Source organism: Ammospiza nelsoni, chromosome 25 (assembly GCF_027579445.1).
Source record: "Ammospiza nelsoni isolate bAmmNel1 chromosome 25, bAmmNel1.pri, whole genome shotgun sequence".
NCBI lineage: Eukaryota > Metazoa > Chordata > Aves > Passeriformes > Passerellidae > Ammospiza > Ammospiza nelsoni.
In genome coordinates this window covers 1302999-1322652 of record NC_080657.1, presented here as the reverse complement: position 1 = coordinate 1322652, position 19654 = coordinate 1302999, and the positions used below count along the sequence as shown (strand labels likewise).

The 19654-nt window shown below is 62.6% G+C and overlaps 4 protein-coding genes across 9 annotated transcripts; 2 read left to right on the top strand and 2 right to left on the bottom strand.

Annotated features, from left to right (window-relative positions):
* The first annotated feature begins 448 nt into the window (after nt 1-448).
* On the top strand, nt 449-2442 carry PITHD1 (PITH domain containing 1). Its single transcript, XM_059488538.1, has 6 exons — nt 449-643; nt 1206-1249; nt 1372-1449; nt 1570-1674; nt 1933-2041; nt 2190-2442. Exons 1-6 carry the CDS (start codon nt 461-463, stop codon nt 2289-2291), a joined length of 621 nt encoding a protein of 206 aa, XP_059344521.1. The 5' UTR covers nt 449-460; the 3' UTR covers nt 2292-2442.
* Nucleotides 2443-2595: 153 nt separating this feature from the next.
* Nucleotides 2596-10093, top strand: LYPLA2 (lysophospholipase 2). Of its 3 annotated transcripts, XM_059488537.1 has the most exons (11): nt 3045-3097; nt 5089-5192; nt 5850-5947; nt 6045-6076; nt 6677-6742; nt 7064-7111; nt 7276-7346; nt 7569-7642; nt 7747-7848; nt 7966-8142; nt 8605-10093. In XM_059488537.1, exons 6-11 carry the CDS (start codon nt 7089-7091, stop codon nt 8653-8655), a joined length of 498 nt encoding a protein of 165 aa, XP_059344520.1. In that variant the 5' UTR covers nt 3045-3097; nt 5089-5192; nt 5850-5947; nt 6045-6076; nt 6677-6742; nt 7064-7088; the 3' UTR covers nt 8656-10093. The 3 variants fall into 3 exon arrangements, with proteins under 3 accessions (XP_059344518.1, XP_059344519.1, XP_059344520.1); XM_059488535.1 differs by lacking the exons at nt 3045-3097; nt 5850-5947 and adding an exon at nt 2596-2731; XM_059488536.1 differs by lacking the exon at nt 5850-5947 and having other exon boundaries at nt 3023-3097.
* A 621-nt stretch (nt 10094-10714) lies between these two features.
* GALE (UDP-galactose-4-epimerase) lies at nt 10715-14162 on the bottom strand. 3 transcript variants are annotated; one of them, XM_059488532.1, is made up of 11 exons: nt 13394-14162; nt 13202-13317; nt 12861-12974; nt 12574-12750; nt 12375-12488; nt 12229-12295; nt 12056-12141; nt 11868-11945; nt 11659-11773; nt 11493-11582; nt 10715-11357 (listed from the first exon to the last, which is right to left on the bottom strand). In XM_059488532.1, exons 1-10 carry the CDS (start codon nt 13512-13514, stop codon nt 11527-11529), a joined length of 1044 nt encoding a protein of 347 aa, XP_059344515.1. In that variant the 5' UTR covers nt 13515-14162; the 3' UTR covers nt 10715-11357; nt 11493-11526. The 3 variants fall into 3 exon arrangements, with proteins under 3 accessions (XP_059344515.1, XP_059344514.1, XP_059344516.1); XM_059488531.1 differs by having other exon boundaries at nt 10715-11582; XM_059488533.1 differs by lacking the exon at nt 12375-12488 and having other exon boundaries at nt 10715-11582.
* A 667-nt stretch (nt 14163-14829) lies between these two features.
* On the bottom strand, nt 14830-19224 carry HMGCL (3-hydroxy-3-methylglutaryl-CoA lyase). 2 transcript variants are annotated; one of them, XM_059488721.1, is made up of 9 exons: nt 19157-19224; nt 18697-18786; nt 18384-18491; nt 17952-18047; nt 17288-17436; nt 16931-16994; nt 16315-16503; nt 15938-16063; nt 14830-15685 (listed from the first exon to the last, which is right to left on the bottom strand). In XM_059488721.1, exons 1-9 carry the CDS (start codon nt 19202-19204, stop codon nt 15584-15586), a joined length of 972 nt encoding a protein of 323 aa, XP_059344704.1. In that variant the 5' UTR covers nt 19205-19224; the 3' UTR covers nt 14830-15583. The 2 variants fall into 2 exon arrangements, with proteins under 2 accessions (XP_059344704.1, XP_059344705.1); XM_059488722.1 differs by lacking the exon at nt 17952-18047 and having other exon boundaries at nt 19157-19204.
* Nucleotides 19225-19654: the final 430 nt, after the last annotated feature.

Below are 19654 nucleotides of genomic sequence, written 5' to 3'. Positions count from 1 at the left end.
CCCGCTCTGGTATCCCACTCCGGTATTCCGCTCCGGTATCCCGGCGGGGTGCTGCTCCCGTTCCTGCGCTGTTTGGAACGATCCCCGCGGATAACAGGGCCGGAGCCTTTCTGGGAAAGCAGCTTCGCCATTCCCCGGGCGGGGCGGGGCCACCGGGACCCCTCCCCGGGACCACCGGGACCCCTCCCCGGTATCAGCGGGCGGATCACGGGCTCAGCACGTGCAGAGCCAGACCCCGCCCCATATGGGCGTGACTACAACACAACGGACCAATCACCGGCCTGCATGGGCGTGGCTATGTACACGGCGGCGTATCTAATTAACATGTGCGGTGACGTCAGGGAGATGGGCGCGGCCTACGAGCAATATAGGCGTGGTTTAGATGACAGAGGGGCGTGTCCTGAGGCGCTGTGGGCGTGTCTGGGCGCCGCGCATGCGCGCTGGCGGTGGCGGCGCGGCCATGGCGCACGGGCACGGGCCCGGCCGGTGCCGCTGCTGCGGGGAGGAGGCGGCGGAGCGCGGCGCGGCCTGGGGGCTCTACCTGCGCATCGACCGGCAGCGCCTGCAGTGCCTCAACGAGCGCCGCGAGGGCTCCGGAGCCACCGTGTTCCGGCCCTGGGAGGAGCGCGGGGACCGCTCGCAGGTGGGACGGGGAGCTGGGCCCGGGGAGCGGGGCGGACACCGGGGCACCGAGGGGATCCTGCCCTCGGCTCGGCCCCAGGGAGGCTCAGCTGAGCGCGGTGTACGGGCCTGGGCCGCTCAGGGCGGGAGGAGCTGCCGGAGGGGGTCACAAAGATGGTTTGGGGTCTGGAGGAGGGAAGCTGAGAGGAGACCCCACAAACCCGTAAAATATCCCCAGGGGTGTCAGAGGACAGTGCCAAACTCCGTTCAGGGACAGGACGAGGAGCGATGGCCATAAAATAAACCACAACGAGTTCCACCTCAACGTGAGGAAGAACTTGCCACGAGGGTGGCAGAGCCCTGGAACCCCAGGGAGGGCTGGAGTCTCCCTCTGGGGACATCCCCAACCCACCTGGACGTGTCCCTGTGTCACCCGGTGACATCTCCAGAGTCCCTTCCAATGCTAAACATTCTGGGATTCTCTGAGCAAGAGAATCAGGGCCCCCTAAACCCCTCTGGGGTGATCCCTCCAGCTGTCCCCAGCACCCCCTGCACACCCCTGACCTGCTCTTCTCTGTCCCCAGTTTGTGGAAAGCGACGATGACGAGGAGCTGCTCTTCAACATCCCGTGAGTTCCATCCCCTGGCACGGCCCTGGCTGCTGCCAGGGCTCCTTCCTTCCCTGGGGCTGCCTGGAGGGCACAGGGGTGAGCTCTGTGTGTCTGAGCAGCCTGGCCGTGTGTCTGGGCAGGTTCACGGGCAGTGTGAAGTTGAAAGGAGTCATTGTGATGGGCGAGGACGACGGGACGCACCCGGCTGAGATGAGGCTGTGAGTAAAACCAGCTCCCCTCCTCACAGGGGACACCGAATAAACCCATTTCTCTTAATGGATGGAATCCAATTAGCTGACCTGCTGTTAATTGCTCCCTGTGTGTCCCTGTCCTGCCAGGTTCAGGAACATTCCTCACATGTCCTTTGATGACACAGCCAAGGAGCCAGAGCAGACCTTCAGCCTGAGCCGGGATCCCCTGGGAGAGCTGGAATATCCCACCAAGTAGGAGCCGTTCCCTGGGTCCCGGGGGCTGCTCCTGCCTGCCACAGGAGCCCTGCCCACACCTGGGGCAGGGGCAGCACAGGGCAGAGCCTCCCAGCTGCCCTCGGGGGGATTTATCCCCCCAGCTTTGTCCTGCCCAGAGCCTGGGGCAGGAATTCCTGGGGTGCAGGATCACCCTGGTGTGAGGGAACCCCCCTTGCTGGGCTCAGGGCAGGTGCAGGAGCAGCAGCTCTGGTCTCAGGGTGTGTTTTCCTGCAGAATCGCCCGTTTCTCCAACGTTTACCACCTCTCCATGCACTTCCCAAAGAACTTCGGAGCTGAGACAACCAAGATTTTTTATATCGGCCTGAAGGGGGAGTGGACGGAGGTGAGTGAGAGCAGAGAGAGCCCAGAGTGTGGGAGGGGCTGGAATTCTGCTTTTCCCCTCTGGAATTCTGCTTTTCCCCTCTGGAATTCTGCTTTTCCCCTCTGGAATTCTGCTTTTCCCGGATTTTAAGCGTCCCGTCTCCACCCAGGCTCATCGCCACGAAGTCACCATCTGCAACTACGAAGCCTCGGCGAACCCGGCCGACCACAAGCTGGAACAGATCACCCCCCAGACTCACTTCATCTCCTAACGGGGCACGACCGGAGCACCGGGGCTGTGGGACGGACACGGCGCGGTCGCTGCGAGGCATCCCGGGGGCGGCGGGGCCGCTCTGGAGGCTGCACCGAGCCGTGTGCGGGGCCGGTACCGGCCGTGACTGACAATAAACACGCTGCGGTGCAGAGCTGTGCGCTGTCCGTCCCGTGTGCGCGGGTGGCACCGGCGGGGAGAGCGGCGGGGGCCTCCTGTCCCCGTGACCCATCGTCCGCGGGGTGCAGGGCGGGACCGGGCCGTGTCACCGATAATCCCCGAGGGCCCGGCCGCGGTTCCGAGCGCGCCCCGGTGCCCGTTTCCATCATGGCCGCCCGGTCGCTCCCGCTGTGTGTGCGTCACTTCCGCCGCGCAGCCGGAAGTTCCTGTGGGAGCGCGTCGGGGGAGCCGCGAGGAGCGCGCGCGCCGGGCCCGGGAGAGGTGCGGGGAGTGGGGGGGGCGGCACGTACCACCGGGCACTGCGGGGGGGGGCTGGGGGTGCGCAGCCGGGCGGCGGCGCGGCGGGGGGGCCGTACCACTGCTGTGGGACGAGGGGGGGACATTCCGTGAGGGCCGCGGGGATGGGGGGGGGGCGGCGGGGCCTTTAACGGGTATTAACGGCGGTGCGCGGACGCGGTTCTGGCTCGGTGGGCCTCGGTGAGATAATGGGGCTGCGACTTTCCGCCCCCGGGGCCTCGCAGCCTGCAGGGAGCTCCGGTTCTGGCGGAACACCGGGGATCCCGCCTCCATCGCTGCAGCCCCCGCTGGATTCCGCTCCCCGCGGGCCCGGGGAGAGGCTGAGGCACGGTAATTAACGCTAATTAACATCCGGTGGCACCGGTGGGTGCGACACGGCGGGATCGGACCCAGATTCACCTCCTGGCTCTGTTTGTGCCATTACACCCACACGGGCACGGCTGAGGGGATTCATCCCCATTGTGCTCCCTCCAGGAGCGGGGCAGGAGCATCCCAGGCAGGGATTGCCTGCAGGAATTTTGGGATTCCCATGAGGAATTTTTTGGGATTCCCAGGAGGAATGTTTGGGGATCCCAGTAGGAAGTTTTTGGGGTTCCCAGGAGAAATGTTTGGGATTCCCAAGAGGAATGCTTGGGGTTCCCAGCAGGAATGTTTGGGGATTCTCATGAGGAATGTGTGGTGATCCCCAGCAGGAATGTGTGGCGATCCCCAGCAGGAATGTTTGGGGGTCCCAGTAGGAATTTTTTGGGGTTCCCAGGAGGAATTTTGGGATTCCTAAGAGGAATGTTTGGGGTTCCCTGCAGGAATGTTTGGGGGTTCTCGTGACAAATGTGTGGCAATTCCCAGGACAAATGTTTGGGGTTCTCAGGAGGAATGTGTGGCGATTCCCAGCAGGAATTTTTTGGGGTTCCCGGCCGGAATTTCAGGGTTTCCAGCAGTAATTCCAGCAGGAATGTCTGGGGCATCTCTAAGCATCCCGTGTTTCCCAGCAAGCAGAGTGTCCCATCCCTGCCAGGGGACAGTGCTGTTATTCCTGGCTGTCCCTCATCTCCCTGGCAGGTTTTTGGCAGCTGTGGTTTCTCTCCTGGCCGCTTGTTTTGCCCCTGGAGTGCACGTGGGCCGTGGGGCTGTGTCAGATCCGGGGAGCTGCTCTGTTCCCGGTGGTTTTGTTTTTATTTGAGTGGGGAAGCCGCTGACGAGCAGTGGGTGGAACGAGTCGGGCAGGTCCTGGCCGGGCTGGCAGACACAGCAGGCTGTTTCTCCTGGGTAAGGCTGGCTGCTGGCACTCTGGGGGAGCTTTGGGGTGATCTGGGATGGTGGGGCAGAGTGTGATGAGGAAAGGACTGGGACAGGACCTCGGGAGAGGCTGGAGCTGTGCCAGGGCAGGTTTAGGTTGGATTTCAGGGAAAGGTTTTCCCTCAGAGGGTGCCAGAATTCCAGGAGTGTTTGGGCACCACCCCAGGGATGCTCAGGATGGGTTGTTGGGGGGTTTGTGCAGGGTTTGGGGAGGGATGGATGATCCTTGATCCCTTCCAGCTCGGGATGTTCTGTGATGGTGCTCTGGAGGCTGATCCTGTTCCTGGGGGATAAAGGCAGTGCCCTAAACAAGCTCTGATCTAATTAGTGCTGCTGGCCAGTGGGGTCAGGGCACCGTGGGAGCTGTGATTTGTGATGTGTTGGAGCAAACACCCTGGGCTGTTGTGGCTGAGGGCTGGGTGCTCTGTGGGATCTGGCCGTGACAGGACAGCAGTGCTGACCCTGCCTGCTGCCCCGGGCAGCCACAAGGCTGTCTCCCATCACTGGGGGGGCTCAGAGCAGCTCCCAGTGCTCTGCTTCATCCTCAACAGCCCCATAAAGCAGGGCTGGACCTTTGTGGGTGCAGCAGAGCCTGTTCTGTGTGCCGAGGGTTTCCTGCTTCCCGCTGGGAGCAGATGTGGGTCAGGCTCCTGCCCAGCTCAGGGAAGGATGCAGGGATGCTGAGGCTGGGCTGCCTGACCTGCAGAGATGAGGGAAGGGTGAAGGGATGCTGAGGCTGGGCTGTTTTGACCACCCTCTGCCCACGCTGGTGCAGCCACAGGAACAACTTTGGCTCTGAGCTGTAATTTCCATTTCCAGGCTAATTTTAACACTTCCAGCACCCCACGCGTGGAGCCTTGGCTGCTCCTGACTCTCCAGCACTGCCAGGCCACACCGTGGGGTGTTCCACAGCAGACTGCTCTTTATTTTCTTCCAAACAGCTGCTCCTGTGGGCGCAGCAGCTGCCAAAGGGGGTGGGAGGTTTGTTGTTTGTTTTCCTGCCTCACCCCAGGCTGTGCCCGCAGGTGCCAGTGCTCACCCCTCTCGGTGTATGTGTGGTAACAACATGTCTGTCCCCCTCCTTGCCGACGCTGTCACCGTGTCAGGGGCAGAGCGGGAGACCGCCGCGGTAAGGGCTGCCCTTCCCTTCCCTTCCCTTCCCTTCCCTTCCCTTCCCTTCCCTTCCCTTCCCTTCCCTTCCCTTCCCTTCCCTTCCCTTCCCTTCCCTTCCCTTCCCTTCCCTTCCCTTCCCTTCCCTTCCCTTCCCTTCCCTTCCCTTCCCTTCCCTTCCTTCCCTTCCCTTCCCTTCCCCTCCCTTGGCTCTGTGCTGTCTGCTCCAGGGTGGGAGCTCAGCTTGTCAAGGCACTGGGGTTTAAGCTTTTAAAAGCAAATCTCCCAAAGGAGCCCCCCACTCTGTCCTTCCCTGGGGTTGCAGGCTGCCTCCCTCTGCTCCCCGAGGTTTAGGGGTTGCTGGAGCCTGAGATGAAAAGCGTGGGGAGGTGGATTTGTGAGGCCTTGGTGATACAGGGGAAGAATTGCTCCCTGGGAGGGTGGGCAGGCCCTGGCACAGGTGCCCAGAGCAGCTGGGGCTGCCCCTGGCAGTGCCCAGGCCAGGTTGGATGGGGCTGGGAGTACCCCGGGACAGTGGAGGTGTCCCTGCCATGGCAGGGTTGGCACTGGAGGGGCTTTCAGATCCCTTCCAGCCCATTCTGGGGTTCAGGCTGGGTCTGTGCTCTGGTGCCATCCTGGTGGGATGATCTGTCACTCCCTGTCCCTGTGTGTGCAGAGGAGTTGGGACCTGCCCGTGGCAGCTCTGTGGCAGAGGATGACTCCACATCCCTGACCCACCCATCCGCTGCTCCACGCTCATTTCAGCCTCTTCCAGTGGGTGACTAAGTGTCCATTTGCCACCTCCCTGCAGCCCAGCCCAGCCCTCTGTGACTCTCACACCAGCTAATTCCCTTCCTTCTGTGTTTAACAGGTCATTTTCCTCCATGGCCTTGGAGACACGGGGTGAGTGTCCCTGAGCTGGCTCTGCCTGGGATGTGTGGATGCCAGATGCAGATCCTGCCCTTTTGCTGCTGCTGTTTTCCCTCAGGGCACCTCCAGGATCTGTGTGGGGCTTTGGGCTGGGGTCTGCAGCCCCTCCTGCACCACCAGCCTGGCAGGGAATGGCAGGGAATTGCTGCTGCCAGAGCTGGCTGCTCTTAAATATTCATGATCGCGGCAGCCTGGCAGCCCCCCACCCCCCGCGGGTGGATTTCGTGTTCGTGCTGCCTTGGGGATTGCTGATAAGCACTGCTGATAAGCACTGCAGCTCTTCCAGGGCTGGCAGCTGGGCTGGGCCTGCACCAGGGCATCTCTGCTCTGCAAGGCCACCTCGGGGTCCCATGGTGGTGACAAAGGGCTCACCCTTGTCCAGGGGATTCCCTCCTCCCTGTCCTCCCTGCCTGCAGCTTTGGGGCTTTGTGGTCTCCCCCCCAGATGGGATCAGTTCTGGGAGGGTTTCGGGGGGGTTCAGGCTGATGGAAGCTCAGGGGAGGGTTTGGGGGGCAGCAGGGTTTGGGAAAATGGCTCAGACAAGCCTTAGATTAATCTCCTGTCCCTCCCCAGGCACAGCTGGGCCGATGCTCTGTCTTCCATCCGCCTCCCCTACGTGAAGTACATCTGCCCTCACGCGTGAGTGCTGCCCTGGGGGGTTCTTGGGGGGCTTCTTGGGGGTCCCTGAGGCTGCCAGGGCTGCTGGGGAAGGCCTGAGGCCAGCAGGGCTGCCCAGCTCTGCTGCCATGGTCAGCTCCTGCTCCGTGTTCCCACACAGTGAGCAGCACCAGAGGCTCTTTTCTTTCCTGTCTTGTTCATCCCTGGTGGCTGCAGGGAGAGCTCTGGAGCTCCCAGTGCATCCCTGCTCAGGCAGGAGGGGGCTCAGCAGGGAGGGGAGAGGTCTCAGCCTTCCTGCTCCCCTCAGACTTGAGCTCAACCACCCCAAATGTTCCTCCACAGGCCCCGGATCCCGGTGACCCTCAACATGAAGATGGTGATGCCCTCCTGGTCAGTGCTGTGGGGGACAGGCCTGGGTGGGACCCTTTTGTGGAGTGAGAGGGATGGGGGACAAAATCCACTGCCCTGTGGGGAAGGGCAGAGCCCCCCAGCTCCTGCCTCCCCACACTCGGGGTGCTGGGAGAGGCTTTGGCTGACCCTGCCGCTTCCCCCAGGTTTGACCTGATGGGACTGACTCCAGATGCACCTGAGGATGAGGCTGGGATCAAGAAAGCTGCAGAAAACAGTAAGGAGCTCTGTGAGGGGAGGTGCTGAGCTGCTGTGTGGCTCTCCCTCGCTGTGGCTGCAGCAGGAGTCTTCCTTCCACCTCTCCTTTGTTTCTGCTGGCCTGTGATCCCAGCAAACTTTCCCCTGGCACCTCCCTGTCCCTGATGTGCACCCTGAAGCTTGGGGTGATGCTTTCCAGCCCTTTCCCCTTCCACTCACCCATTTCTACATCTCCTTGCAGTTAAAGCAATCATCGAGCACGAGATGAAGAACGGGATCCCCCCCAACCGCATCATCCTGGGGGGCTTCTCACAGGTGAGGGTCCCCAGTTCCCGCTCCACCTGTCACAGGGTGTGAGCTGGCCCTGGGGGTGTCCCTGCACCCCAGTGGGTCCCAGTGAGTGCCTGTTCCCCCTGCAGGGCGGTGCCTTGTCGCTGTACACGGCTCTGACGTGCCAGCACCAGCTGGCCGGCATCGTGGCGCTCAGCTGCTGGCTCCCGCTGCACAAGGCCTTCCCCCAGGTACCCCTGCCCTGGGCACGCCCCTCCCTCACCAGGAGGGCTCCGCTGGCTCGTGTTGGGGACACAGAGCACGGTTGGTGCCCCCTCACCCGAGTGTCCCCTCCCTCCTTTTGGCAGGCAGCGAACAACGGCGTGAACAAGGACATCGCCATCCTGCAGTGCCACGGGGAGCTGGACCCCATGATCCCCGTGCGCTTCGGGGCCCTCACGGCCGAGAAGCTCAAGTCTGTGGTCACCCCCACCAAGGTGCAGTTCAAAACCTTCCCTGGAGTGATGCACAGTTCCTGTCCTCAGGTCAGTGCTGGGGGTGGTGATCAGTGATGGGCCCCTGGGAATGGCCTGGAGCTGTGCCAGGGGAGGGCCGGAGTGCATTTCAGGGAAAAGTTCTTCCCCCAGAGGGTGCTGGCACTGCCCAGGCTCCCCAGGGAATGGGAGTGTTTGGATAGCACTGCCAGGGATGCCCAGGGTGGGATTGTTGGGGGGTCTGGGCAGGGCTGGGCTGTGAATCCTTGTGGGTCCCTTTCCTTTGGGATCTTTGGGACCAACCCCAGCACTGCAGGTCAGGCAGGGTTGGGAACACATGAGATATACTTGCTCTGGGAGGGTACAGAGCCCTATCCTGGCCTTGGGGAGATGCAGAGCCCCAAGCCCCGTTCCCTGGGCGCATCCCAGCCTTTGGGGAGCCCCGTTCCCCGTTCCCGGGGCCCAGCCCGCCCTTGGGGCAGCCCCGGTGTGACGGCCGTGCGCCGCCCGCAGGAGATGATGGCGGTGAAGGAGTTCATCGAGAAGCTGCTGCCCCGGATCTGAGCCGAGCCCCTCGGGACGGTCGCAGGGGAGGGTGCCGAGGTGTCCCCGTGCCCCGCCCGCTGCCAACGGAAGCCATGGCCCCCCCAGCGCACCTCCCGCACCCCCCGTGCCCGCGCCCTGCACCGCGTCCCCCGGCCGGGGCTGCCCGGCTGTCCCGCTGCTCCCGGAGCCCACACCGGAGCTGCCTGAGGCGGGCCTGGCAGCGGCCTGTTCGCTCCTGCTCACGGGGGAAGGTCACCGTCGGCCCGGCGCCCCGCGGGGCTGGCACGGCGCGGGTGAGGTTTTGGGTTTGGGGTTTTTGTACCAGTATTAGGGCGGGACGTGCCCGGCTGCGGTGGGAGGAGCGGGGCGGGCTGGGTACCCCCGAGGCTCGGAGCTCTGCCCTGGCCTCCCTCAGGCGACTCGCGGGTTTTCAGTGAGGGCTCAGGAACCCGGGACTCCCCTGCGGGCGCCTGCAGGCCCCGGGGCGGGCTCTGCCCTGGGCTGGCACCGCCAAAGGCTGCCCGGGGCCGCGGGCAGGGTCAGCGCAGCTCCCGCACGGCCCCGCCTGTCACACACGCACACTCCCCTCAGCCATCGGGGCGGCTCTGCCCTCCTGGGATAATCACCTCCTTCCTCCTGCTCCTCCTCCTCTTGTTGCTTTTACAATCTCCATCCCGGAGGCGTCTCCCCCCCCCCTCCCAGCCCAGCTCTGCACCCTGGGAGCCCCAAAGCTTCGTTTACACTCACGGAGCCACCGGCCCCGTTTCAACGTCTTCTCTTGCTGCTACTCGTCCTTCCCTTTGGACTGGGGCTGCCTCGGGGAGGGGGGGTCCCTGCACCCCGGCTTTGGCTCCTGGTGCAGCTGGAAGGAGCAGCTTTGCTCCCAGCCATCAGCTGAGCCTGGCTGCTGCTGTGCCCCTCCCCGTGTGCCCCCGGGGCTCACCCTGCCACCCCATGTACAATCACCTGTGGCTTGTCCCCTCTGAGTGCTGGCATCGTGCTGGGGCCCCGAATGTCTCCTCTGGGGGGGCTCCTGGCTGACCCTCCCCTCCCACAGGGCCCAGGGCAGCGGCTGTGGAGCAGCTCTGCCCTCCCCCCCTTTCCCTGGGCTGAGCCCCCTCTCGGGGCTGATCACGGCTTTTAGAGCACCCCCAGATTCCCCAGGCTGGCCCTGCTCCCCCTGCCCTGCCCCAGAGAGGTGAGGGCTGCCCTGGGGGGCTCAGCCCCAGCAGTTCTGCCCCAGCCCTGCCCCTCCTGCCCGGGCTGTGCAAAGCAATAACTGCCCTCTGGAGAGTGCAGCGTGGGGCCCACCCTGCCTGGGCCCTGGGCTTGGGCTTTGCGTTTTTGCTCCTTTTAGGAAGTGTGAAAGCAGCAGAGCTGCTGCTGGCACCAGGGGCAGCCCAGCTCTGCCCTGCCCTGGGCTCTTTCATGCTGTGTTTTAATGCTGCTGTGCCCCTGCCCCCCAGGCCTGGCTGGGGGGCACCAGAGGGTGGCAGGGGTGGGATGGCAGTGCCCTGGGGCACCAGGGGCTGGCAGGGGTTGGATGGCAGCTCCTTGGGGCTGGCAGGGGTGGGATGGCAGCTCCCTGCATTAGCAGAGGTTGGATAGCAGCTCCCTGGGGCACCAGGGGCTGCAGATGGACAGACTGACCTGTGTGACTGTGAACTGGAACCGTGTGTGACGGGGCCCGGGCCCAGCCCTGTGCAGAGCATTCCTGCTCACTCCCTGCCTGAGCAGTGCCAGGAACCCGGGAGGGAGAACGGCTTCTCTCCATTTCTTTGGGGTTTTTCTTCTGGTTTTTTTTTTTTTTTTTTCCTTTTGGGTTTGGTTTTTCTTTTGGTTATTTTTCTTCTCTCTCTTGTCTTCCTTGTACATGTTTGGGGTTTTTTTTTGTGTGTGTGTGCTCCACAGAGAACCAAGGTGAAATAAATCCTCAACTTAGCCTGGAGCTGAGCTGGCGTCATCCCTGGCCAGGCAGGATGGGAGATTTGGGGTGGAATCAGGTTCCATGAGGCCCCAGGGTGCCATTTATAGGGGCAGCAGCTCTGGCTGAGGGGAAGCAGAACAAAGCTGCCACTTAGAAAGTAGGAAAGTTTATTTTAAAAACAAATCAAAAGCTCAATTCATAAGTTATTCATCCAGCCGACAGCACACGGGGCCGGCTGCGTCATCCCTGCCCTGGGAGCTGCCAGGAATAAACAGGAGCAGTGTGGGACAGGAGGGCAGGGCTGGCTCTTGGCAGCCTTTGGCAGCCTTGGGCTGTGGGCAGTGGCTGCCACAGGAGCCCGGAGCAGGCACCCAGGGGGCTGTGGGCAGCCAGGCTGGCACAGCCCTGGGCAGGGGCTTCTCCAGCTCAGCAGGAGAGGGGGGAGATGAGATTTGGTCCCCAAAACCATGCTGGGGGAAAAGGGGGAGTGGAGGAAGCCTTGGAATGTGAGTGGTCCCTGTGGGAGGTTCCTGGTGCCTTCTCTGTGCCAGGGCAGGGGCACAGGGGCCTTGGGCTCCCCCTGAGCCAGGTGGGGCAGGAGGGAACGGTTTGGGCTCTGCTGCACTTTGGGCTCAGCAGGACTCTGCTGTCCCATGCTGGATGTCCAGGGCACAGGGAGGGCCCAGGAGCTCCCAGCCCGGGCTGGCTGCAGCCCCTGGGGGTTCCCATGGGGGTTCCAGGCCCTGGCTCTGTTCTGTGTTCGTTGTGGTTCTGCTCTGTGAGATGCAAAGACCTGGGGGATGAGGATGAGAAGGGGGGAGGCTGAGGATGCTCCAGCCTTCCTGCCCCCTGCCAGAGGCAGGAGGGGAGCTGGAAATGCCCTCCCAGGACAGTGACAGCCCTCGGGAAGGAGGCAGGGCTGGCTCACAGCATGCTGGGCTCAGCCAGCCCTCGGTCACAGCTCAGTTCTTGCTGAAGCCCGTGGGGTTCTGCAGCTGCCACCGCCACAGGTCCTCACCTGGAACGGGAGGAGGGAGGTGAGGGAGGGCAGGGGGCTGGCAGTGCCCGCTGTGCCAGGGAGGGGATGCCCTTACACATCTTGTCCAGGCCAAAGGCAGCTTTCCAGCCCAGCTCCCGCTCGGCCAGCGCGGGGTCAGCGTAGCAGGAGGCCACGTCCCCCTCGCGCCGGGCCGTGATCCGGTACTTGATCTGCAGGGAGAGCAGCACTGAGGGCTCGGGGGGTCCCAGGGGCCCCGTGGGAGCAGCTGCTGCCCCCCCTGTGCCCCTGCAGCTCTGCCCTTACCTCCCGCCCCGAGGCTTTCTCCATGGCCCGGACCATCTGCAGCACGGAGTAGCCGGTGCCTGTGCCCAGGTTGTAGATCTGGGAGGAGGATAAAGGACAGGGATCAAAGGGAGAAGGGCCAGGTGCCTTTCAGCCCCCACTGGCACCCCCACACCCCCCCTGGGCTGGCAGCACCCTGAGGTTGGCACCTTGCAGCCACAGTTCTCCTTGAGCTTCTTCAGAGCAGCGATGTGGCCCTTGGCCAGATCCACGACGTGGATGTAATCCCTGACTCCTGTGGGGATGCAGAGGGTGAGGGCAGGGCCAGGGCTCTGGGAATCCCAAACTCCCCCATGCCAACCTCCCCCATCCCCTGACGCACCCGTTCCATCGTCAGTCTTGTAGTCGTTCCCAAAGACGCTCAGGAATTCCCGGCGTCCCACTGCCACCTGCACAGAGGGACAGCCCCGTGGAGCCCCAGCACCTGTGTCCCCTCCCTGGGATGCCCGGGGGCTCTGGGGGCTCTACCTGAGCCACGTAGGGCATGAGGTTGTTGGGGATGCCCTGAGGGTCCTCCCCGATCATCCCCGACTCGTGGGCGCCGATGGGGTTGAAGTAGCGCAGGAGGACGGCGTTCCAGTCCTGGGGACACACGGACAGGGCTGCCGGGTCACCCCGTGGGGATGCAGCCAGTGTGGGGACTCAGCCCCACGGGGCAGCTCCTCACCTTCTCCGCTCTGCAGAGATCCCGGATCATCTCCTCGATGAAGAACTTGGATTTGCCGTAGGGGTTGGTGCAGCCCCCCACCGGGTGATTCTCATCCAGGGGGAGGTACTTGGGATCCCCGTAGACGGTGGCAGAGCTGCTGAACACGATGTTCCTCACGCCGTGGGCCTTCATGGTCTGGGAGGAGCAATGGGCAGCGCTGATGCAGCCCTGTGCCCTGTGCCAGCCCTCCGGGGGTGCTGGCAGGGCAGGGGGAGCAGCCCGGGATCACCCCCGGCCCCTCTCACCTCCAGCAGCCCGATGGTCCCGGTGAGGTTCACTCTGTAATATTCCAGAGGCTTCTGCACCGACTCCCCCACTGCCTTGAGCCCCGCAAAGTGCATCACGGCCGAGAAGCGGTGCTGCAGGGGAACGGGCTGGGATCAGGGGCAGGACAGCGGGAACGGGCTGGGATCAGGGGCAGGACAGCGGGAACGGGCTGGGATCCCCCAGGATCCCCCCGGATCCCCGGCCGGCCGGCCCGGGGCGCTCCCACAGGAGCGGGCACCGCGTTCCCTCCCTCTCCCGTGGCTCCCACCCCTGCCAGGGTTCCCGGAGCCGCCCCGGGCCCTGCAGCTCCCGCTCGTACCTTCCTGAAGAGCTCCTGCAGCGCCGCCCGGTCCGTGATGTCGAGCTCCTGGAAGAGCAGGGGCCGGTGCGCGATCTCCTGCACCCGCCGGAGGCTCTCGGGGAGCTCCTCGGAGCCTGGGGATGATGGAGGGGAGTGAGGGGCTGGAGCCGGGCCCAGGCCGGGCACGGGGCCGGGCCGGGGCTGCCGTACCTCGGATGGCGTTGTGGAAGTTGTCGATGACCACGGGCTCGTAGCCCGCCTGCAGCAGCTCCAGCACGCAGTGGCTGCCGATGTAGCCGGCGCCGCCCGTCACCAGGATGGTCTCGGCCATGGCTCCTGCGGGGGAAGCGCAGAGCCGGGGTGGGCACGGCCCGGTACAGGCACGGCACGGCCCGGTACAGGCACGGCACGGCCAGGTCCGTGCTGCCGAGGGACGGGCGGGGCGGGCAGGGCCGGTCGCACCTCCCGGATACGAGTCCGGGTTGTTCCTGTTACACCCTGGGCTCACCTGTCCCCCTCAGGGCAGCAGTTCTCGCTGTTAATGAACTCATTAACTCATTAATCAATGAATGAATTGGGGTGGTCTCCGCGGGGTACCAGCTCTGCCCTTCAGCCGCTTCCTGTTTCCCAGCCCCAGGGAGGGCTCGGGGACAGCCGGGGATACGTGTGGGACCCCCGGGACCTCCGGCCCGGGTAGGGGCGGGAGCCCCGGGAGGACCCGGCCCGGGACCGGGACATTTCCCTCCGGAGCTGCGGCCCCAACCGGAGCCCCCCAAACTCCCGGGCTGGGGAAACAGCACCGGGCTCGGTGAAAGGCAAAATATCGCGGATTTCAGCCGGGAGCGGGGACGGCCCGGGAGGAGCGGAGAGTCCCGGGGCCGAGGGGCAGAACCGGGGACCGGAATCGCTCCAGAGCGCGGGGGCGCCCCAAGCCGCGGGTGTTTGGATGTCCCTACTAAAGGCAGCAGGGCAGGGCAGCACACCCGCTCCCCTGCCCGTTCCTGCCCATCCCCCCCGGTTACCCCCGGTCTCTCACCCGCCGCTGCCGCCGCTCCCGCTCAGCCCCGTGAGGGGCGCGGCCCCTTTAAGGCCGGGACTTGGCCCCGCCCCTCGGCGCCACGCGCGCGGCTCCTCCATGGAAACGTGTCAGAGCTACGGGGCGGCGGCGGGGACAAAATTCCGCGGGGGACGGCGGCCATTGGTGCGCGCGGGAGGGGGCGGGGCCACCGCGGGGAGCTCGGTGCCGCAGCGCCCCCTGGCGGCGGGAGGAGGCCCAAACCCCGAATTACTGTCCCAAAACCCCGAATTACTGTCCCAAAACCCCGAATTACTGTCCCAAAACCCCGAATTATTGCCCCAAAACCCCGAATTACTGTCCCAAAATCCTGAATTACTGTCCCAAAACCCCGAATTACTGTCCCAAAACCCCGAATTACTGTCCCAAAACCCCGAATTATTGCCCCAAAACCCCGAATTACTGTCCCAAAATCCTGAATTACTGTCCCAAAACCCCGAATTACTGTCCCAAAATCCCTAATTATTGCCCCAAAACCCCAAATTATTGCCCCAAAATCACGAATTATTACCGCAAAACCGCAAATTATTGCCCCATTCCGCTCCATTTCTGCAGCGTTCATTAGTGAAGGTTTGGTAACTTTTTGTTACAGTTTATTGCAGTCATGTGGAGAGGAGGCACACGCAGCCTCACACCTGTCCTGGCCCTCAAAGGACAAAGTTCCCGTGCTTCTCTCCAGTCTCACAAATAAACTCCTCCATAAATTACTTTAAAAAGAGCTGGGGGCAGTTCCCAAGGACCTGAGCACCTGAGGAGTTTCACTCTCTGCTCTCAGGGTGGAGGGAATTCCTCACCCCCAGCCCACGATGGTGCAATTTCCACACACAAGAGGCACCTGGAGCCAAAGCAGCAGCCAAAGCTCCTTTGTTGGTTCAGCTGAATCAAATTTTCAGTTTAGATTATTAAATAACGTGTTTATTACTCCCGGTGTGCCAGGGTATCTTACAACAGATACACAGAGCAGCAGCACACACAGCCCTGAAGGCTGAGGGGGCCCCAGGGGAGGTTTGGGCTCAGCCTTTGGACATTTGTGGAGGGGAGAGGGGAGAAGGGACAGCCTGAGCTGGAGCTGAGCTCCAACTGCAAAATCTGTGCTCAGGGCTCTCCTGTGCCCCTCCACGTCCTCCCCTCTCCAAGGCACATGGGGACAGCCTCAAGGTCCAATAGAACACAATCTAACAGGAGATTCTCTCACTTCTTCCTAATTCTGGTGGATTTTGAGCTTCCTCTCAAATGCTGAGCCGGGAAGGAGCTCAGGTCAGACAGGAATCCCAGCCAGGGCTGGATCCTCGATTTCTTGATCCAAGGAGAATTCCCACTCAGTGTCACAGTCTGCAGGAGGCCTGAGACACCTTGGAGTTGGTTTTTCTGTTCAGGGCATTGCAGATGAAGGTGCCTGTGTCCATCAGCTTCTGCAGATCCACCCCCTGCATGGCAAAGGCCCAGGACATGCCTTGAGGGACATCTCCCACCACCCCAGGGTGGCTCACACCCCATCAGCCTGGCCTTGGGCACTCCAGGGGCAGCCACAGCCGCTCTGGGCACCTGTGCCAGGCCTGCCCACCCTCCCAGGGATGTTTTCCCTGATATCCCATCTCACACTCCCCCTGTCCTGCCCCCAGCGTGCCCAGGCTGCTGCCCTGTGCAGTGCCCTGAGCAGAGCCTGAGGTGGCACTCACCGTGTGGATGCCCAGCCCGTTGAGCATGTACACCAGATCCTCTGTGGCCACGTTCCCAGAGGCTCCCTGGGCATAGGGGCACCCCCCAAGGCCGGCCACGGACGCGTCCACCACGCTCACCCCCATCTGCAAACAGAGCCCGGGGCAGGGGCTGCTCTGGGAGCACAAATCTGCAATTCCCAGCAAGCCCAAACTCCCCAAGGGCAGCTGCTCCATTTGTGGGGCTGCCCCATCCCTGGCAGTGCCCCAGGCCAGGCTGGGCGAGCTTGGAGCAGCCTGGGACAGTGGCAGACGGGCAGGGGGTGGGACAAGGTGGGATCTAAGGTCCTTTAAGGAATTCCCTTTAGAGAATTTGTGGTGCAGAGCGGGGATCCTACCTGCAGGGCCACCAGGATGTTGGCCAGGGCCTGGCCATAGGTGTCATGGCAGTGAACGGCCAGAGCCCCCACGGGCACCTCCTTCATCACCGCTGCCAGCATCTCCCTCATGGAGCCCGGGGTGCCCACGCCAATGGTGTCCCCCAGGGAGATCTCGTAGCACCCCATGGAGTACATCTTCTTGGAGACCTGGGCAGGGCCAGCAGGGCATCAGAGGGCATCCTCCCCTGGACACTCCTCCTCTCTCAGACCTGATTCCTGCTGTACAAAATCCCCTGGACATCCCTGCCCTCCCAGAGCTCATTCCTGCTGTACAATCCCCTGGACATCCCTGCCCTCCCAGAGCTCATTCCTGCTGTACAATCCCCTGGACATCCCTGCCCTCCCAGAGCTCATTCCTGCTGTACAATCCCCTGGCCACTCCTCTCTGAAATTAAAAATCCAACCCCCCCTCGGTTCCCCATTTCAGTCTCTGAGGACCTGGATATTCCCTTCTATACCCCCCTTTTATCCTGGATACCCCCAGTGCCCACCTCACATCCATCAAAATCAATCAGAGCCCTCTCAGGAGTCCTGGCTGTGGGACTCTTATGAGTGACTCCTATGAGTGACTCACCTCTGCAACTTTAGCTGCAGAAATCTTCCCTTCATAGGGACATCCAAGGACACAGGAAACGTATCTGTGGTTAAAACAAACCCCAAACTTTTAGCTGGAAAAGGGCAATGGGATTCTACTGACAAATCAGTCAGTATTTGTGCACCTTCCATGTCTGCAAGATGGGAGAATCAATTTTATATTCCCGTGGCCAAAGGTTACAGGATTTCACCAATTTCTCCTTCCACGGGTGTAAAATTTGCCAAGATGAGCCCAGAGGGCTGCTGGGGGTGTGATGTGTGTACCTCCACGTGGGATGCTGGCCAAGAAAATCTGACCCCAACTGAATGAGGGTGAGCTCCAGCAGGAAGGCCTTACCCCCTGACAGGAATGCTGGCTTCCTTGGCTGCCCTCATCACCTCCTCAAACCTCTCCAGGCTCTCCTCGATGGAGCAGTTGATGTTTTTCTGGGTGAAGAGCTCGGATGCTGCCCCAAAGATCGACACCTCTTTGGCCCCTGCTGCCACCTGCAAATAGAAAATCCCAAACTGGAACCACAGCACCAGTGAGGCTGGAAAAGAGCCCTGAGATCAGCAGCTCCAAGCCTTACCCCAGCACTTAAATCAAAGCCAGGGGATTTTTCTTGTGAGGGAAATGACAAACAGAGCCCCAACTTCATGATTTCACGGCCAAGAGTTAATCCAAGGGTTTCAGAAGCATCTCTTGGTAGGGATGTCTCAAACCAGCCCATAAACACCTCCCCTTACAGAGGCTCCTCTGTTCCTAAATAAATCTGCCTTGCTTATTTAGACTTGGAGATCTCGGGGCTCTTCTCCTCCTCAATGTCTCTGTGATCTGCAATCCCTGACTGCAGCTCTCTCATTTTACAAAAGCATTTCCCCCAGACATCCCAATCCTTCCCTCAGCTCGTTCTGCAGCAAAACCACCAGAACAGCCCTGAGCCTGCCTGGGAAAGGGTGAAGGCAGAGGAGCAGGGGCAGCGCAGAGCCCAGGGGGATATTGGGGTGCCCCCAGCCCTCACCGCTGCCTGGAAGCCCCTGAGGTTTGGGGTGAGCACGGGGTAACTGATCCCAGGGCACTTCCTGATGCCCTGCAGCACCTCGGTGTGATCAGCCATCTGCAAACAAAGAAATGTCCGTGAGGGTTCTGCACTTCTGCCTGCCAGAAAATCATCACTAAAATTCCTTTTTGTAAAGGGCACAGAAACGTGCAGGGATCAGAGCCTCCTAAAGCAAACAGAGCTGCAGCCTGTGAGCGGTCAGGGGTCACCCAGGCAGGCACAAACAGAGTTTGTGGGTGACCTGCGTGTCCCTCTGCCCTGTCCAGGGTCCAAAGGGAAGCTCTGGGATGTTTTAACTCCTCCTGCCCAGTAACAGGGAGTTGGGAGCCAGCAGAACCACTGCATTGCTGCACTTTCAGAGCACAGCACTGCAAATCCTGTGTGAACACTGACCTGAGGAACCCACTTGGGGGACACGAAGCTGGTGGCCTCTATGACCTGCAGCCCTGTCTCTGACAGCATGTTGATTAAATTGATCTTCACTGGGGTGGGCACAAGATTCTAAGAAGAACAAGAAAAGAAAAATGACACAAAGTTATTATTATTTACACAGTGAACTCTTCCACCACTGAAAAATAAAAACCAGAGAATTTTCAACATGAAAAAAGCAGCATTTAAAGAAAACCCACCCCATTGGAGGGCACAGGGGGGCGTTTGGGGGATTGGGCTGGAGAACCCCCCGGGAGGAGCCGGGAGCCGCCGTTACCTTCTCGTTCTGGAGCCCATCGCGGGGTCCCACCTCCACCACCTTCACTCGCTTCGGGTACGGCCCGCCCGCCGCCGCAGCGGAGCTCACCTGGCACGGAGGGCACGGTCAGCCGGGCCCCGGTACCGATCCCCCCACGCTGGCCCCGTCCGAGTCTGTCCCGGTGCCCTCGGTCCCTTTTCCCGCAGTTCCGATCCCCTCAGACCCTCTGCCCCCGGTGCCGATCCCCCGGTCCCTCTGTCCCGGTTCCGATCCCCCGGTCCCTCTGTCCCAGTCCCTTTTCCCCCGTCCCCGGTGCCCCCGGTTCCGATCCCCTGGTCCTTTTTCTCCCCCGATCCCCCTGTCCCGTTCCCGGTGCCCCCGGTCCCTTTGTCCCGGTTCCGATTCCCCCCGGTCTCTCTGTCCCCGTTCCCGGTGCCCCCGATGCCCCTGCCCGGTTCCCGGTGCCCCGGTCCCTCACGGGCCGCAGCGATCCCGCCCAGCGGGGCAGGAGCCGCCGCGCCGCCATGTCCGCCGCGCTCACGTGACCGCACACGCCCCCGGCACGTGACATCACCGGGGGCGCGCCACCGGGGGCGTGGCCGCTGCGGTCACGTGAGCGCAGCCGCACGTGGCACCGCCGCCGTCCCCTCCGTCCCCGGTCCCGCCCGCAGCCCCGGTCCCGGTACCTGTCCCTGTCCCTGTCCCTGTCCCCAGGCGCCGTCCCGCGGCGCGCAGCCCGTGTCACAGCGCGGCATCTTCCCCTGCGCCTCTGCCCCGCCGCCGCGCCCGCCGCGCCCTTATAGCGGGGCTTTGCCGGTGCCCGGTGCGCCGAGTAAACACCGAGCTGTTTGTTTGGGGCGGGCCCCGCTCCGCGCCAGGGGTCACCGGCACCGCTGATGGGGCAGCGAGGCAGAGGCCATCGCTCCGTTGTCCCCGTTTGTCGCATTTTTTTTGTTTGTAACGGCGTCACCGGCGG

Coding starts and splice junctions, on each gene's coding strand:
- PITHD1 (XM_059488538.1), top strand. CDS start 461: ATGGCGCACGGGCACGGGCCCGGCCGGTGCCGCTGCTGCGGGGAGGAG. Junction 1,675..1,932: donor GAGCTGGAATATCCCACCAA/GTAGGAGCCGTT, acceptor GTTTTCCTGCAG/AATCGCCCGTTTCTCCAACG. Junction 2,042..2,189: donor TGAAGGGGGAGTGGACGGAG/GTGAGTGAGAGC, acceptor GTCTCCACCCAG/GCTCATCGCCACGAAGTCAC.
- LYPLA2 (XM_059488535.1), top strand. CDS start 5,115: ATGTGTGGTAACAACATGTCTGTCCCCCTCCTTGCCGACGCTGTCACC. Junction 5,193..6,044: donor CAGAGCGGGAGACCGCCGCG/GTAAGGGCTGCC, acceptor TGTGTTTAACAG/GTCATTTTCCTCCATGGCCT. Junction 7,347..7,568: donor CAAGAAAGCTGCAGAAAACA/GTAAGGAGCTCT, acceptor ATCTCCTTGCAG/TTAAAGCAATCATCGAGCAC.
- GALE (XM_059488531.1), bottom strand. CDS start 13,514: ATGGCCGAGACCATCCTGGTGACGGGCGGCGCCGGCTACATCGGCAGC. Junction 12,142..12,228: donor CAAGACTGACGATGGAACGG/GTGCGTCAGGGG, acceptor GCATCCCCACAG/GAGTCAGGGATTACATCCAC. Junction 11,774..11,867: donor AGAAAGCCTCGGGGCGGGAG/GTAAGGGCAGAG, acceptor CTCTCCCTGCAG/ATCAAGTACCGGATCACGGC.
- HMGCL (XM_059488721.1), bottom strand. CDS start 19,204: ATGGCGGCGCGGCGGCTCCTGCCCCGCTGGGCGGGATCGCTGCGGCCC. Junction 17,437..17,951: donor TCAGGGGCTTCCAGGCAGCG/GTGAGGGCTGGG, acceptor TTCTATTTGCAG/GTGGCAGCAGGGGCCAAAGA. Junction 15,686..15,937: donor ACGGGCTGGGCATCCACACG/GTGAGTGCCACC, acceptor TTTGCCATGCAG/GGGGTGGATCTGCAGAAGCT.